The 16,322-nt window shown below is 41.5% G+C and overlaps 1 protein-coding gene across 3 annotated transcripts; it reads left to right on the top strand.

Moving 5' to 3' along the window:
- Window positions 1-3,959: 3,959 nt before the first annotated feature.
- TGIF1 (TGFB induced factor homeobox 1) lies at window positions 3,960-16,110 on the top strand. Of its 3 annotated transcripts, none has more exons than XM_039526920.1 (4): window positions 3,960-5,079; window positions 12,205-12,259; window positions 13,314-13,540; window positions 15,105-16,110. In XM_039526920.1, exons 3-4 carry the CDS (start codon window positions 13,358-13,360, stop codon window positions 15,666-15,668), a joined length of 747 nt encoding a protein of 248 aa, XP_039382854.1. In that variant the 5' UTR covers window positions 3,960-5,079; window positions 12,205-12,259; window positions 13,314-13,357; the 3' UTR covers window positions 15,669-16,110. The 3 variants fall into 3 exon arrangements, with proteins under 3 accessions (XP_039382854.1, XP_039382855.1, XP_039382853.1); XM_039526921.1 differs by having other exon boundaries at window positions 12,205-12,266; XM_039526919.1 differs by lacking the exon at window positions 12,205-12,259.
- Window positions 16,111-16,322: the final 212 nt, after the last annotated feature.

Raw genomic sequence — 16,322 nt, 5'->3', positions numbered from 1 at the left:
AAACAGTAGGAATAAACAGTTTTCAGAATGGAGAGATGTAAATAGTAGTGTCCCCCAGTTATCTGTACTAGAAGCCGTGCTGTTCAACATATTATGAATATGATCTGGAAAAAGGGGTAAACAGTGAGGTGGCAAAATTTGCAGACAATACAGTATTACTCAAAATAGTTAAGCCCAAAGCAGACTGTGAAGCATTCTAAAGAAATCTCACTAAACTGGGTGACTGGCCAACATGATGGCAGAAGAAATTCAGTGTTGATTACTTTGCATTTATGCACATTGGTAAACATAATCCCAACTATACATACAAAATGATGGGATTTAAATTAACTGTTACTTTACGGCAATGGGCAGCACAGCCATCCATTATACCAGGAGGAGGAAGCTAGATGAGGGGGAGTGATACTCTGTGATTGTGGAGCTTATTTCTGTTCCCTTTTCCAGTGAGGCCTCCCAGCTAGAGTTGCCAGCATCCGGTTTTCGACCAGAACACCTGGTCTAAAAGGGACCCTGGCTGCTATGGTCAGCATCACTAAAAGTCCAGTCAGTAGCACAGCAGGGCTCCCTGCCTGCCCCGGCTCCGCATGGCTCCTGGAAGCAGATGGCAGATCGCTGCAGCCCCTAGGCTCAGGGGCAGCCAGGGAGGCTCCACACAGTGCCCCACCCCGAGCTGTGCGGACAATGCTTGCGCCCAGAGGCCGTGCACAGAAACACCTGGCTGTGCCTCTGCCTAGGAGCCCACAAAGACATACTGGCTGCTTCTGGGAGCCACCTAAGGTAAGCACTGCACAGAGCCTGCACCCCCTCCCATGCCCCAACCCTAAGCTCCCTCCCACATCCAAATGCCCTCCCAGAGCCCACACTCCAAACCCCTCAGCCCCATCTTAGAGCCCCCTGCTGTACCCCAAACCCCCTAATCCCTCGCCCCACACCAGAGCCTGCATCCCCAGCCAGAGCCCTCACCCTCCTAAACATACCCCAGCCCTCTGCACCAGCTTGGAATCCACTCTCACACCTCAGCCCCCTGCCCCAGCTCAGAACCTCCTCCTGCACCCAAACACCATACCAGAGCCCCCACCCTGCACCCCAAAGCCCTTACTTGCCCCACCTCAGAGCCCTCACCCCCCACACACCCCAACTGCCTGCCCCAATCTTGAGCCCCCCTCCCACACTCCAAAACCTCTAACCCACTGCCCCAGCTGGGTGAAAATGAGTAAAGGTGGGGGATAGCCAGCAACAGAGGGAGAGGGATGGAGTGAGTGGGGGATGGGGCCTCAGAGAAGGGGCAGGGTAGGGGAAAGGGTGTTTGGTTTTCTGTAATCAGAAAGTTGGCAACTCCCAGCTGAGTTCTTCTGGGCAGTGTCCACTGACCCCTTAGAAACCTCTGAGGAGCACTAGGCACTGTCAGTAGTTCTCTGGTGTCCCTTCTGATTATCTGATTTTTACCCTGACCACCACTCCTATCCCGGTTTTCTCCTTCTCAGAAATCACTGGTAATTTGTGCTTATTAGTTCCTCCCCCTTAGTTTTGGGTGGCCAAGAGCACCTGTCCTGGTAGTACTAATATACAGCCCCCTAACTTCTAGAACAAGAGGAGGCAGGGGCATCTCAGTAATCATGATAGGCACACAATCCTGATTTATCTTCACCAAATGGCATTACTTGTTTTCCATATACTCAATGTATAAATTAATATTTAAACTACTAACATGTTAGCAACTCCAAAGCCAATAAGAAACTAGTGAGTGAGAACAGGCCTGGCTGTTATGTAGCATCTCCTAAAGCAGGGGTTCTTAACCTTTCCAGATTACCATACCCCTTTCCGGAGTCTAATTGGTCTTGCATATCCCAAATTTCACCTCCCTCAAATACTACTTGCTTACAAAATTAGACATAAAAATACAAGTGTCACAGCACCCTATTACTGAAAAAGTGTTGACTCATTTTTACCATAATTATAAAAATAATCTACTGGAATATAAATACTGTATTTACATTTCAATATATAGCATTGAGACTACAGTAATATAAAGAAGTCATCATATGAAATTTTAGTTGATACTGACTTTGCTAGTGGTTTTTATGTAGCCTGTTGCTAAAGTAGGCAACTATCTAGATGAGTTGATGTACCCCCAGAAGATTTCTGAAAAACCCCTTAATTATATTTTAGGATTACCTAGGAAAGATGTGCAAAACCCCAGTTATGAACTCAAAGCTCTCAGCTGGGAACAATCCGATGAAGTGGGTATTCACCCACGAAAGCTCATGCTGCAAAACGTCTGTTAGTCTATAAGGTGCCACAGGATTCTTTGCTGCTTTTACAGAACCAGACTAACACAACTACCCCTCTGATACTTAAACAAAAAAAATCCCATGAGTCATCACCAGTGCCTCAGAAGCAGTGTTATGATTTCATTTCAAGTTAAAAATACCCACTCTTGACTGGGTCTCTTGCTTTCACACTCTTAGAGGGGGATAACTAACTGAGGCATGAATGCTTATAAAGCATCTTGAACTTTAGCTACACACTTACACCTCCCTCACCTGAACCACAGAATTAGTCAATTAGTATTTTTTTTTAAAAGCCACCCATCCCCTGTGGCAAAAAACAAAAACAAAAAAACCCACAACTTAAAAATCTATACAGCTAGCGGGAAAGGGAGCTACTTTCCCTCTCCTGCCAAGCTGAAGCTGTCTAACCCATCTAGTAACACCAGGAAAGTTTGAATAGCAATTTTGGTTTTGCAAACAGGTGACCCACTCTGTTGTTGCTTTCATAGTTACACAGCATTCCCTCCCCAACCCACGCAGTAGCCTGCACTGCTTGTCTCCTCCCCTACTCTCACTACACTGGCCCAAGCCTCCGTGAGTCAGTATGTCTGACTGTCGCGAGGCCCTTCCCCGCTCGCTCACTCACTCACTCGTTGCTCAGTCTCTTTCATACAGACACACCGGATATGAGCTACCAATCTCTGTGCCAAATTGCCCTAAGTTACATAAAAGAGAACCACTAAGAAGGCAGCAGCAAACACTAGTGCCTTGTTAACTTAAATTGCTCCAAAGCCACCCTCCCCATTCCACATATGTCCCTCATTCAGAACGTCACAGCTGTTTTATCTTCAGCAATGGCAGGGTAATTACTCTATAAAAAACAGCTACACGGTGTTTGAGGACATTTTAAAAAATACTATTGCTTCCCCTTCTGTGTCAGGCGCGCATGGGCTTTTGTACCTAGCTGTAGGCTGCTGGCCCTAAAGTAAAGCCATGGTTCCTGGTCTGTTTCATTGTGTAATTTAAAACCAGGTTTGCTTTTACAACCTAAACTATGGGGAACGCTCCTTTCTTAATTCAAACACTGTTGCGTGGTGTTGAGAGTGAGTGCACAGGGGCTTTCCCTGCTAAAGTTCAAGCAGAGGATGAGCCCCTTGAATTCATCGCCTCACACGTTTTATGCCAATAGTTTTATTTGTCCTGATCAAACAAAATCCAGTTTTGGAATCGCTGAAGGACGAGCACAAAGGGATTCCGGGAAAGCAGCCTTGGTTATTTTACGAGCTGGAGCCAGCTCCCGTTTCAGTCAATGGAAAGACCTCGCGGGGGGGGGGGGGGGTTGAACCCTACAGGAACAGCTCGAACTCCAGCATGTCTCCTCTCTCAGAGTCAGACTCACAGCAAAATAAACTGTTGCTGAACCCACGTGATAACCGAAGAGGGATGAGTCGAGCTGTTTTTTAAAAAGCCACGAGCGAGCGTGTCTCATTGAAACGCCCAGCAAAGCCTATCAAAAAAAGTGAAAACAAAACAAAAAAAAACCTTTAAAGATCGGCTTAAAATAACGCCAGCCCGAGAGAAGCTTCTCTCGCACGGGTGGACCTGGCAAACCCGAATGAAGGGGGGGGGGGGCTTTTGTGCTCGTTCCTCTAAAATACTAGGGGGGTGGGTGGGAAAGAAACACTCCCAAAGCCACCAAATCCGCGTTGGAGAAGGGTCTGGATTATTCACCGGATGAGCCCCTACAGGCGCGTCGCGCCGTTTCCAGTCAGGGCAGCCGCAGCTGGGGGCCAGCTGGGACTGCGGCGCGCTGACTCCGAGCACGCCACGCTGCGGCGCGCCCCGGGATTGAGAAGTTTGGAAGCATGTGAGAATGACAGTGTGTCTCGGGCTCCGGCGTGCCAGGAATTTCGAAACTGCCCTGCAAGCCCATCAGCATCATAACAAGGCGGCTCCAACCATAACAACCCCCGAGCAGGAGAAGGAGCAAGGAGCCTTTTGGCGTCTTAGTTATTTTTTTTTTTGGGTCCGTGGGGGTGGGGAGGAAGAGCAGGGCTTGTTCAATGCTATGCTAATCTTTTAAGCGCTCTTTTCTTGCGCTACGCTGCTTTTCTTTCTTCTCCATTCTCTTCACACTAAGGAGTGGGTGGCTCATCCGGCAGCAACAGGAGGAGGCTAAGTCCGGGGCAGCTGTCAAAATCCTCCTCCCCCTCCCCCTCCCCAGTTTAATGATCAAACGCCTGGCTAGGAAGAAAGGCAGGAACCAGAAGGCGCAGAGGCTCTGGCTGCCCTGCACTGTCACATCACACGCTCTGTTGTGTGTGTATGAGAGAGTATCCCGCTCCCTCCCCTCCACTGACAACCGTCTCCGCAGCCAGAGAGGAGGAGGAGGAGGCAAAGCGTCTATTGCTCTCAGTTACTCTCTCACTTACTCATTGCTGAAAGGTGGGCGGAGGGTACCTTTCCCCCTGGTGCCTTTTCTCACGTTGACAAGCTGGGGCCCAGCATCGGAGAGGGGGGGAAAAAGAACAAAGAAAGAAGAGGAGGGAAAGCACCAAATCCGGACCAAACATCCCAGGCAGAAGGAAGCTGTCAGCTCGCGGTGACACAACACACAGCCCATTGAAGCGCCCGGGGTAGCAGCCACGGCTGGGAAGGGAGCCCTCTGCCCGCCTTCCAAGTTGCAAAGCGGAGATTGCTCCGCAAGCAAGAAAAGGCGACTTGATTTGTGCGTGGGGTGCCCGTTGGGTAGCAAGTCTTGCCAGCTGGTGCAGTCCGGGGCTCGAGACCACGATGAAAAGTAAAAAAGGTAGGGAGGGGGTGCGTGTGAGTGTGAGAGAGACAGAGTGATTCCTCAGCGTGCTGTTGCTAAAGCTGGCTGGGAAAGTGGAAAGCATGTTGCTTTCGCCATATGGAAATAACTGGCGTGTGGTTTAAACTTCATTGCAGTTTGATTTGGCTTATTAAATAAAGTGGAACCGGTTTTCTTCTCTCACCCTCCTTTTTTTCTTTCTAATCTGGTCCTTTTCCTCTTTGTTGAGCTCAAGTCTGAAATGGCAGTTGATAATGTTTCACTTCCAGACAAAACACGAGGGGCTGTTTGGACGCTGCTTTCTCTCCATGCTGCTTGGCTCCCTGTCAAAAACTGGTGAACTGCCTGCTTTGTCCCCAACAAAGTTTTATTTTCGCTTTTTTAAACAGCCTTTTTCTTCCCTCTTTCCTCCTCCCTCTCTCTCTTCACTCTAATTTCTCCAGTCCGGTCCCCAAGGACGGGACTGGAATTGTTTTCACAACTTTAAAAAGCAAATCCCAACCCAAATACAACTCTCTGAGCAATGCAGTCTGAACAACGGGGTGGCGGAGCTCTTTGTTTGCGAGTTAGCATGGGGAAAGGGGACAAAAGTGGGGGGCTGTCGGAGAATTTAAAATGAGATTTTTTTAAAATCGATCTGCAGATTTATCTCCTGCCTTTTTATCAAAGACTTTTTTTTTGGAAAAGACTAAAAGTAAAGTGATTTAAAAACTTACCCACCACGTGGCGGGGAAGCAGCAAAAAAGACGTTTGAAAAACTTTTCATTGGTGTCACTTACGTAATTACCACTTGAACACTTTATAATCATGGGATTGTCGATATTTCCATCTGTAGTCCTCTAAGTATCTTGAAAACTAAAACGTGTCTGCAAAGAATTGGAAAACATTTTTAAAACGTTACTGCTGTTAAAAAAAACTTTTTCGGATGTTTGTTTCCTCGTCAGTTCCCTATCTCCCCATTTTTAAGTGGCTAATCAGTAATGTATATTAAGGATTTTTGGTATTTAAAGACCTTTAAATTATCCAAGATACTGAGGGTTAAAAAAGGAGTACTGCGCATGTTTACTACTCTAGAGCAGTGTTGTTTTTCCTACTACACGCTCTTGTGGTTCAAGGGTCCAGAAATCTACTTCGTTGTTAATGTTCCTGGAGCCATTAGAGTATGTGTTTTTATACACCTATTAAGCATCTTCTGAATTCTTGGTGTATAATTTAAAGATGTGCTCTAATATAGTTTGTAGTTCTCATAAGTAATCTTGGACTATACTGATTTAAAATAAAACACACAAAGGAAATTAAGCCGCAAAGGCAAACTTTAGACAACAGTCAGTGCGGGTCCCGTTTACACTCTCAAAAAAGCAAGGAATTCAGAGTTCAAACCGAAACTTTGTATTTATATACCCCCCTCCCCCCCGCCAAATATTTCAGTGTTCTCCTAACTGGAGTGATATTAGATAACACGTGTTGCATACCAAGCCCAACCCTCTGTACCTAGAGACAGTTACAGCCTTGACTCTAGATTTTCCCATTTTTGTAGATTTGTTCAGATTGTTAAGGTTACTGGAGGTATATGGTTTTATTGAATTATTTAGACTAGTTATTTTTAGAACATTCCTGTGCTCCCTATTTGCACAGTAGTGGTGATGAGTTGGTTTCCTGTCTGCTGCTGCTTCCATTGTTCAGATTCCTCTCCCGGAGGGCAAGCTACTGGTTGTCTAAATACCAACTTCACGCACTTCCAACTCTTATTGTCATCGCCCCCAAACTAAATATGTGTGAAAAATGCTGACGAGGTTACCTTGTCTGCCTATGTATTTCTCTCTGTGTGTAATCTGCCTTGTGATTTGGGAGTTCTGCACTGAAACAATGAAAGGCAGCACATTGGAAGGCAAACCTTTGAGACAGAAGACCGTTGCTTGAGAGTTTATGTGGCAGAAATTAGGAAGTGAGAAGAAGCTCACAGATGTATGGAAACTTTTCAAAGAAGTTATGACAATGATTTTTGTTGTTTCCTTTTTAATTAAAGGTTGGGCTTGCAGTTTGCATTTGTGGCCTGTATTTTGATACTCAAGTTTCAGAGCATGACCTGATTTCAGCCAAGTTAGCCTACTTTGTGGAACCAGTAAATCTCAAGCAATGCAGAGGAAAGAAAACTGGTTCTTCCACTTGTAAAATCACATTTAAAGAAAAAGGAAAACTTTTCTAATTATCTGCTATGGAAAATTCCCTTACACATCCCCATAGCTCCTGTGTCTGATCTGGTTAATTATCGATACTATTTAACCTGATTATTTAAAAAAAAAATTCACAAACCTTTAACTAAAGTTCCTTTCCAAATTGGTATATCTTAAATTAAATCTCTGAAACCTCTTCCATGGATGGCAAAAGTTTATTTCCTAAATAATAATAATGAAATGTAGCTCTTATAGCAGTCACACTGCAGCTCTCTCATGTGCCCTCCTTCCATATCCAAACTTAATTTCCTCACTCACAAAAAATATCAGGGTACACTTTCATTTATAGGCTGGTATGTTTGTACATATTAATGACATATTCATACTATCTGTTATTTCTGGCCTAGACAGTTATTTCTGTGTTCTTTGTGGTGTACCTGCTAAGTTTGAAGACTATATGAACTTAGGTTGCCCCTACCTATACTATCTTGCTTTTAACCATCCTCACTTATCTACGTTAAAGTTCACCTACATACATATATACTTTCTCTAGGCTAACAGTCTCAAACATATGTATGCTAACTTGCATTAGCTCAGCATACAGGATGTGGCCTTGCATTACAGCCAAAAATACTCTTAATACAAATTTATAATCCTATAATGATAAAACAAATAAATCCATAAGAGAAGATATATAAGAAGATAGGCTAGCCCTATAGACTACACTTGTAGTCTCCAGTCTCCAGTCCTGCAAAGATATAGCCCTGTTGAAGATTGTGCATATGACTATGTGTAGTCCTAGTGAAGTCAATTACAGGAAGATTGGGGGCTTTTTAGATTGAAAATATTATCTAGATATATACATGTAAAACCCAACCAAAGAAATTCACAGAAACATAAAAATGGAGCTAGAATATCCATGAGGTGATCTAATCTATTCCTTCTGCCAAAGGAGACTGTGCCTTGCAGTATACTCGTTCAGTTTCAAGTGATTCAAACAATTGGTTTCTACCAGTTCTCTTGAGAAGCTCTGCTACAGTACAATAGGATATTTTTTCCTGATATTCAGCCCAAATTTTAATTTGCTTAACTTCATTCCATTTCTCCTAGTTAAGGCCCCAATCTATCCCAAATAATTCTTTCTCCTTCTTGGTGTTCATACCTAATAAGTACTGATAGTTTTTTCCATATTAACTTTAGTTATCATTTTGAAAAACTATGCACATAATTATTTTTTTCCTCATCAGATTTATCCCTCCAGCCCTTTAAGCCAGGAAGCTTTAATTGAATTCTTTCCCGTTATTTAGTAAAATCCAGGTATTGAGGTGCTCAGAATTTTATGCAGTGTTCAAGGCATGATCTCCCTAGCAGTGAACAAGAAAGGGACTTAGGATCTCTTTGGGTATGGCTACACTTACAAATCTGCAGCGCTGGTAGTTGCAGCGCTGGTCGTCCAGCTGTGCAGGGCCGGGGTGTGGTGTCACCACACAGCCTACCAGCGCAGTGCTGTGTGTTGTTGCATTAGCATTGCAGCGCTGAGGGGAGTGATGAATGGCAGCTATCCCAGCATTCAAGTGGCAACAGTGGCAGCAACAAGCTTTTGGGGTGTGGGTGTGTGGGAGGGAGAGAGAGAGGGAGAGGAGAGAGGATTTGGGGGGCAACATGAAAAAAAAAAAAATTTTCCTTACCCCCCCCTTAACTACCTGCAACAAACATGCTCTCCCCCCCTCTCCCCCCTCCCCCCCTCCCTCCCCCCTCCAACTCTCTCAAAACTGCAGCATTATCTCATTCATTTGTTTACAGTTTTTTACAGTTGACAGCAAGCACAGAAGCTATGTTTGAAGCAGCTCCTGCAAGCAGCACGGAGCCCAGCCCTGCATGACACAAACACAAAACACAACAATAAAACAAACAAAAACAAAGGGAATAAATTAGTTAATTTAAAGTTAGCATACCTGGATACTACTATGAGTGGTAACACTGCCAATAGTGGCCACACTTGATGATGACCAGCACAGCCTGCAAAGCAGCAGCACCCACCCCAGGCAAGACCTGCTGCAGCCAGCTGCCAGCGCCAGAGTTTGCAGCTGTGCTTGTGCAGCGCTGTGGTGTGCACAGTGTGTGTGGCAAGCAAGCTGCAACAGCGCTGCTAAGCCTGTTGCAGCTGCAGCCTTTGTCCTGTGATGTGATGTAACACAGTATGTTAAATTCTCTACATGCTGCCAGACTAGACGTTGGGTGCAGGTAAATCAATTCACATTATATAAAAGAAGGGGGCCTGCTGATCCTACAACCTTTAGGAGTAGTCCTCACTGAAATCAGTGAAACTATTTTTGTATGAATAAGGACTGCTTATCTGAGTGAATCTTATAGAATTAGAGACAGGGTCACTTCTTGTGTCTTAGGCCCTGTTTACATACAAAGGTGCACCAGTTCAGCTTAAGTAGTGCAAAACACTCTGTAGACATTCTTGCATCAGTTTAAGAGTGGCTTATTTCAGTTTAGACATATAATCAACTGAAGCTAACTTGTAAAAGCCTGATTTAAACAGAAATAAGTGTCCACAAAGGCCTTGATACAAGTATAACAGAATTAGTTTTAAAATCACAACTTAAAATAAGATGGAGGTATTTCTGCATGTAGACAAGCCCTTATTCTGGGGTGTAAATAACAGTAAATGGTCCAGACATGGAGCCTAGGTGGGAAGCCTTTCAACTGTGCCCTACTAAAAAGGAAACCAACAGCATATAGTCTGATTACTAACAAAAAGAAAAAACAAAGCTGAGTTGCAATCAGCACGAATGTTCTAATGAAAACACAGGTTTTGACAGCAACAACGTGGCTTCTGCTCTCAGAGTTATCAGCTGAGGTTGTATGAGATCTACAGCCTTAACTTCCTGTTGCTACAGCTTCTGCACATGCCGTTGGAGATGTTTGTTAAGGGTTCAGAGGTCTGGTGCTCTTTTATTTAAATGAGAAACTGCAATGCCGTTTGTTCCTGTTTAACCCAAACCTGTTTTGTGTCATAAAATTGAGGGAACATGTCACACTAAGTAAGCAGATCAAAGGGCAGACTCCAGTGTTGTTTCATTTATTTTTTTTATTACTGCGTTACAGTTAGGAAACTTACAGTTGTTTGAAGGACAATTTTATTTGATTAATTTTTGAAAAAAGAAATGTGATCTCAGAAAGATTGCATTTTCAACAAATATTTTGGTGGGGTTTTTTGAATACATTTTTACAGCAGCGGGTAAAGAACAAGAAGTTCCAAACCTAAATCTTTGTTATCAAAGCAGAACTCTGGTCTTACTGTTTAGAAAGAAGCTTTGCATGGAATGTTTACTAGACCTTGAGAGTTTAATCTCAAATGATTTCTATATAACTGCACTTATGAATGTAAAGTTACTCCTCTGAGTAGGCACAGTGATTGCACCTCTTTGGTTCCTGCTTTGCACCATTGGTGTGCCTTCAGCTCCTACTTTTCCTGGCTCCCAAGGTCTTTGTTTTGATAACTATCTCTGTAGCCTAACATTTTATTATCCTCTTTAAAAAAATCAGTGCAGCAACATTTTTAATCTACCACAAGCAAAAACAGAAATGTCTGGAACATTAGATAAATTCATAGATTCCAAGTCAGACCTTCTGTGTAGCACAGGCTATAAAACTTCCCCCAAAATAATTCCTAGATCAGATCTTTTAGAAAAGCATCCAATCTTGATTTAAAAATTGTCAGGGATGGCGAATCCACCACAACCCTTGGTAAATTGCTCCAGTGGTTAATACTCTCACTGTTAGACATTTAAAAACGCCTTATTTACAGTCTGAATTTGTCTAGCTTCAACTTTAAACCATGGGATTATGCTATAGCTTTCTCTGAATTCTGTAAACTAGTTTCAGCTAGTCATAAGTCTACTTTACAGTTAGTGAGCTGCTGTGTAGAGCCATCATAACTTACTTTTCAAGCAAAATAATATTTTAATGTGATGCTATTAAGATTTTTTTCCCCACTTGAAAATACCACATACATGCACTAAGAACTAAATCAAATATACAATTCAGAATTTACCTTGAGTTGGTTATTTAAATTGCATGTCATTGTTTTTGTACCCTGACTGGATGACTTATGTAACTAATCATCATAGTATGAACTGTATATTCAACTGTAACATTCAGAGTGTTGGTTAGTTACATAAATCATCCATCCAGGGAACAGAAACAATACCACACAAGTTACTTAAGTAACCACCACAGACTGAAGTGTGAATATTCACAGAGTATTAACAAAAAGTTCCCTGGATAAATCTGAATAATTGCAAATGACAAATTCAAGAATACCGTGATTTGTTCATGAATAGAGATAAGGCAAAACTTATCAAATGCTCAACTCTGTCACACCACATTTGTGCATTTCATAGGTATCTGTGAAACTACTATGCAATAACTCACAATTAGTTCTCTCTCTTTTGGGTCTGATTCCCATTAAATCTTTTAAGTATGAACATAAATGTAGAGTTTCATAGCTGTATCTTTTCACAGGCATAGCTTCCATTTTAATATAACTGATTTTTTTTTCTAGTTTAGTTTAAGTATTAGTTTTGAAATTTGGACAGCTGCCCATATGAAGCCTTTCTGCCTGGTTTTTAACTTCGCTTGCTTTTATAAATATGCAAGTTTCTTTTCTTTTTTAAATAAAATGGATATTCAAACTAACTTAAAAGTAATTTAGGGCCTCATTTTCCTTTTGTCATTTCTAGAAAATGCTTTGGAAAGCAAACCTATTGTGAATCAGAAAAGCTTCTGAACTGTGCTAATTGAATCTAGTGGTATCTGTGATTTAGATTTATATATGGTTTGTAAGATTCCTAAAATTTCTGGTGGGATTAAAGTACTTAAAGCCAAAGCAAAGTTTCCTTTATGGATTTCAGTGCTATTTGTTTTGTTTCCTCAGTCACACTGTACACTTTGCTGAAGAGCGGAATTGCAGACTGTTGTTCAGCCACAGAGTATGAAGTATTTATTTGATTGTTTACATATTGTAGTTCCAAGTTATTAGTAATATGGTTTACTGAATTAATTACAGAAGACAGAGTCTAAATGAGATTGAAATAAATTCCTTCTCTATGGGAGAAAAATGTGCAGTAAAACTGTAAATCTAGAGTTCTTGCAGTAAAAATATCTCAAAATCTGAATAAGTACACTACTTGAAGTGTGAGGAAAACTATAAGGTTCAAAGCATAAGTTAATCAGGGCAAAGTTGAAGTGTGGCATGTTCTCCAGAAAAATAAATGATAGCAAATCTATACTACCGTGTGGCACTATTTAGGCACTTACTGTTACCTTGCTGTACACTTTTTCCTCAGTGAGTGAATTTTGTGTCACTTCAGAAGAACCAGCCACAACTTGCTTTCTGTTCTTTTCCTCTGCCATTCATTTTTATTAGTAGTTCTGGAAAGCGCTGTTAACATTTTAAACCTATAAAGCTATCCTTAATCAGAAGGAGACGCACCAGCATGTTAAATTGTAATTCAATACAGCCAAGGTTTAGGTTGGGTGTATGTTTTGAAATTCTTGTCTATTGGCTTTTTGCCTAGCCATGAAACAGCCTTGAAGAAAAAAGATTGTTGGAGGCATACCACAGTAGCACCCTTTGCTGACCAACATTTGGCATGATATTGACATCAGATGGAAGTTACTTACTGCATATGACCAAATAAAAGGTTGCTAAGGGAACCAGTAAATGAGATTGTGTGAAGTATCCCCTAGGAATAGGTAGTTGGTGCTACTTTTGTTACAGTACACATCTTCTAAACATGAGGCCTGGTTTGACTCACAATAAAGGCTCATAAAATCTGAGCTGGCAAGGAATTGTCCACTTGTTAATGCTTCATAAATTAAAAAATAATGTATATATTTCTGTATATAATTATATATAGTATGTTTATGTTAGGAAGCATATATATATATATATAGAGAGAGAGAGAGAGAGAGGTGTTGAAGTGAAATGCTGTAAATAAGTATTGAATTGAAGTGACTATTCTCACCTTTTTATTACTGTAGGTGTAGCTGCAATATCTGGCAGTGAGACAGAGGATGATGACACCATGGATGTCCCACTGGATCTTTCCTCTTCCACTGCCTCAGGCAAACGGAGGAGACGTGGTAACCTGCCCAAGGAGTCAGTGCAGATTCTTCGGGACTGGCTGTATGAGCACCGATACAATGCCTATCCATCAGAGCAAGAAAAAGCACTACTGTCCAGACAAACACACCTCTCTACACTACAGGTATTTTTAAAAGCTCCGATTAAAATAAAAATGATCCTTTGTTTTCACTTATGAAGTTACCCACTTTCTAGTCTCTCTAAAAATGTTCATATTGCAGATGTAATTTTCTGTATATGTTGTTATTGTTTGTGTTGTGGTAGCACCCAAAGGCATTGACTAGGATTAGGACCCTGTTGTTGTAGGTAGTGTACAAACACAAGCTTACAGATGATGTCCCTGATACTGTATTGTCTTATGCACATGCTTAATTTTGCACATTGTGGCTAAAGTGACTTCAAGTGCATACAATTAAGCATGTGCATTAGTCTTTGCATATAAGCAAAGTGATCAGGGTGATAAGCACATGTATTAGCAGTATAATTTTCTTTACACTATTAAAATGGCGACTTTGGTCCTAATCCTACAAACACTTGAGTATATATAACTTTTATTTATATGAGTCTTCATGATTCATAAAGTCAGTGGGACAAGTCACATGGGTAGAGCTATTCATATGCATGAGTGTTTGCAGGATGAAGCCCTTATTTGGGAATGGCGAGTCAGGAGATTTGGGTTTTGTTCTAGACTCTGCCACTGAAACATGTGTGATTCTGGGCATGGCACTTAGCCTTTCTGTGCCTCTCTTTCCTCCATTGTAGTATGGGTAACCTCACAGGAAAGCTGAGAGACTTTAGGGCTTGTCTACACTAGCGAGTTTACAGTGGCACAGCTGTACTAAGGCAATTGCACTGCTGTAAAATCACTTCTGTAGTTGCTCTCCCGCCAACAGAGCGCTGTCCACACCAGTGCTTCTGTCGGTGTAATTTACATCACTCAGGGGGCTGTTTTTTCACAACCCAGAGCGACATAAGTTATACCAACAAAAGTGATAGTGTAGACAAGCCCTTAGTGCATGGATGTTTGTGTATTTTAAAATCTTTGGATGGAAGGTCATATAGGATTGCAAAGTATTACTATTGTGGTAAATTTTATTTTTTTTATCTTTATAGATCAGGGTTTTGATATAAATGTTGCAATTAGTTAAGTAAAATTTATTTAATAACATCATAAGGAAAAACTACTTTATGTAGAAATACTTAAAAAAAAAAGACGTTAAGTCATCTGTTATTGCCCAGGAAACTGGCTTGATATTTAAACAAGGATGCATTTCAATGAGGTAATTCATGTTATGTCTATTGACACAGTCAGTTGAGCAGGAAAAATCAGTAACTGTTTGTGGGAGGAGTGGCTCTTTTCAGAGAGAAAAGGTTTTCCTGTTGTTAATTAACCTAAATGCAGAGAACAATAGGTAATAGGTTAATATATGTTCAGAGTTAAAAGCTAAACCTTTCACTTCAGGCTAGCAGTCTTTTTTTTTTTTTGCAATGGAGAGAGAGTTTTGGGGGTAGAAGAAAAAAGAAGAGAGAGGTTTTTACTAGGTGTGTCAGAACTTGTCGATCAGTCTCTTTTGTTGTAGAGTTAAGGAAACTGCTTGAAGGGATTCATTAATCTAACTGAAAGACTGTAATGGCATGTAGTGCGGAAGTGAATGAAGGTAGAAATTAAGATATCATTATGTTCCCAGGTCTGCAACTGGTTTATCAATGCACGCCGCAGGCTTTTACCTGACATGCTGAGGAAGGATGGCAAGGATCCAAATCAATTCACTATCTCACGAAGAGGGACCAAGATTTCTGAAGGCAGCCCAGTGGAGTCTTCCACAGGCACAAAAAACTACATTCCACTGTTGGAAGAGAACTCATTTATTTCTGGTACCACAGGACTAAACAAGGCTGTCTCTTCTAAACCTTCTTCCCCAGGATCTGTTTTGGCTCGACCTTCAGTGATTTGCCATACCACTGTAACTGCATTGAAAGATGCCCCTTTCCTTTTGTGCCAGCCAGCTGGTGTAGGCCCGACCACCGACCTGCAGCAGACATCAGCTAGCAGATTCACAGACAACCCTCTTGAATACCACGAGGATGCTTCTAAACTAGGACCTGGTACAAATGCACAAAGTGGCCTTTTCAACACTCCTCCTCCTACCCCACCAGACCTCAACCAAGATTTTAGTGGATTTCAACTTCTGGTGGACGTTGCACTCAAAAGGGCAGCAGAGATGGAGTTGCAGGCAAAACTTATGGCCTAATCCCCCCTTTTTTTTCAGGCAGGAATTTAACAAATATGTGATTATTGCTGCCCATGTGATATCAAAAGACTAACTGCATTTTTTATTATTATTATTAATCTTATTTGCACAAGGGATTGCTGAAATGAAGCTTCCTGTCACTGAGGTGGTCTTCAGTGAAATATGGTCATTCCAAGAATTATAAACTTAAAACTACTGTAGAAACAAAGGGTGTTTTGTTTGTTTGTTTTTGTTTTTATGTTTCTTAGTAGGTTTTTCATAATGTGAGATGGTTCCCAAGATCATGTGATTTTTGTTTTTGTTTCTTTCAGACTGTGCAATATCTAGTAATGATGTAGACTTCTTATCATTCCCGTGTAGAACAGAATATACCAACATGCTGTCTAAAACAAATGTTCAGTTTTTTTAAACAATATGAACCTGGATGATTATGCTTTTTTTCCACGATGTAATAAAATATTTTCTTTAAAAATGGACGCATACAGCGTGTTTTGTTGAACAGGAGCGTCACAGGAGACACCAAGTTATGCTCCAAATATAACTGAAATAGAAAGAAGCCAGCATGAGCTTGAAAAGAATGTCTTCTCTCTGTGTCGATCAGAGACCTGCACAAGAAAATTACAAAGTTGTTGTAAAAAGGACATTTACAGGGAT

Source organism: Mauremys reevesii, linkage group 2, assembly GCF_016161935.1.
Source record: "Mauremys reevesii isolate NIE-2019 linkage group 2, ASM1616193v1, whole genome shotgun sequence".
Classification (NCBI taxonomy): Eukaryota; Metazoa; Chordata; order Testudines; family Geoemydidae; genus Mauremys; species Mauremys reevesii.
Note: the sequence above shows the minus strand (reverse complement) of the source record. Positions and strands in the feature narration are given on the sequence as shown.

What these genes read in the sequence shown, in the direction of transcription:
- TGIF1 (XM_039526919.1), top strand. An exon ending in CACACCTCTCTACACTACAG is followed by an intron (nt 13,541 to 15,104) that starts GTATTTTTAAAA and finishes TTATGTTCCCAG; the next exon opens with GTCTGCAACTGGTTTATCAA.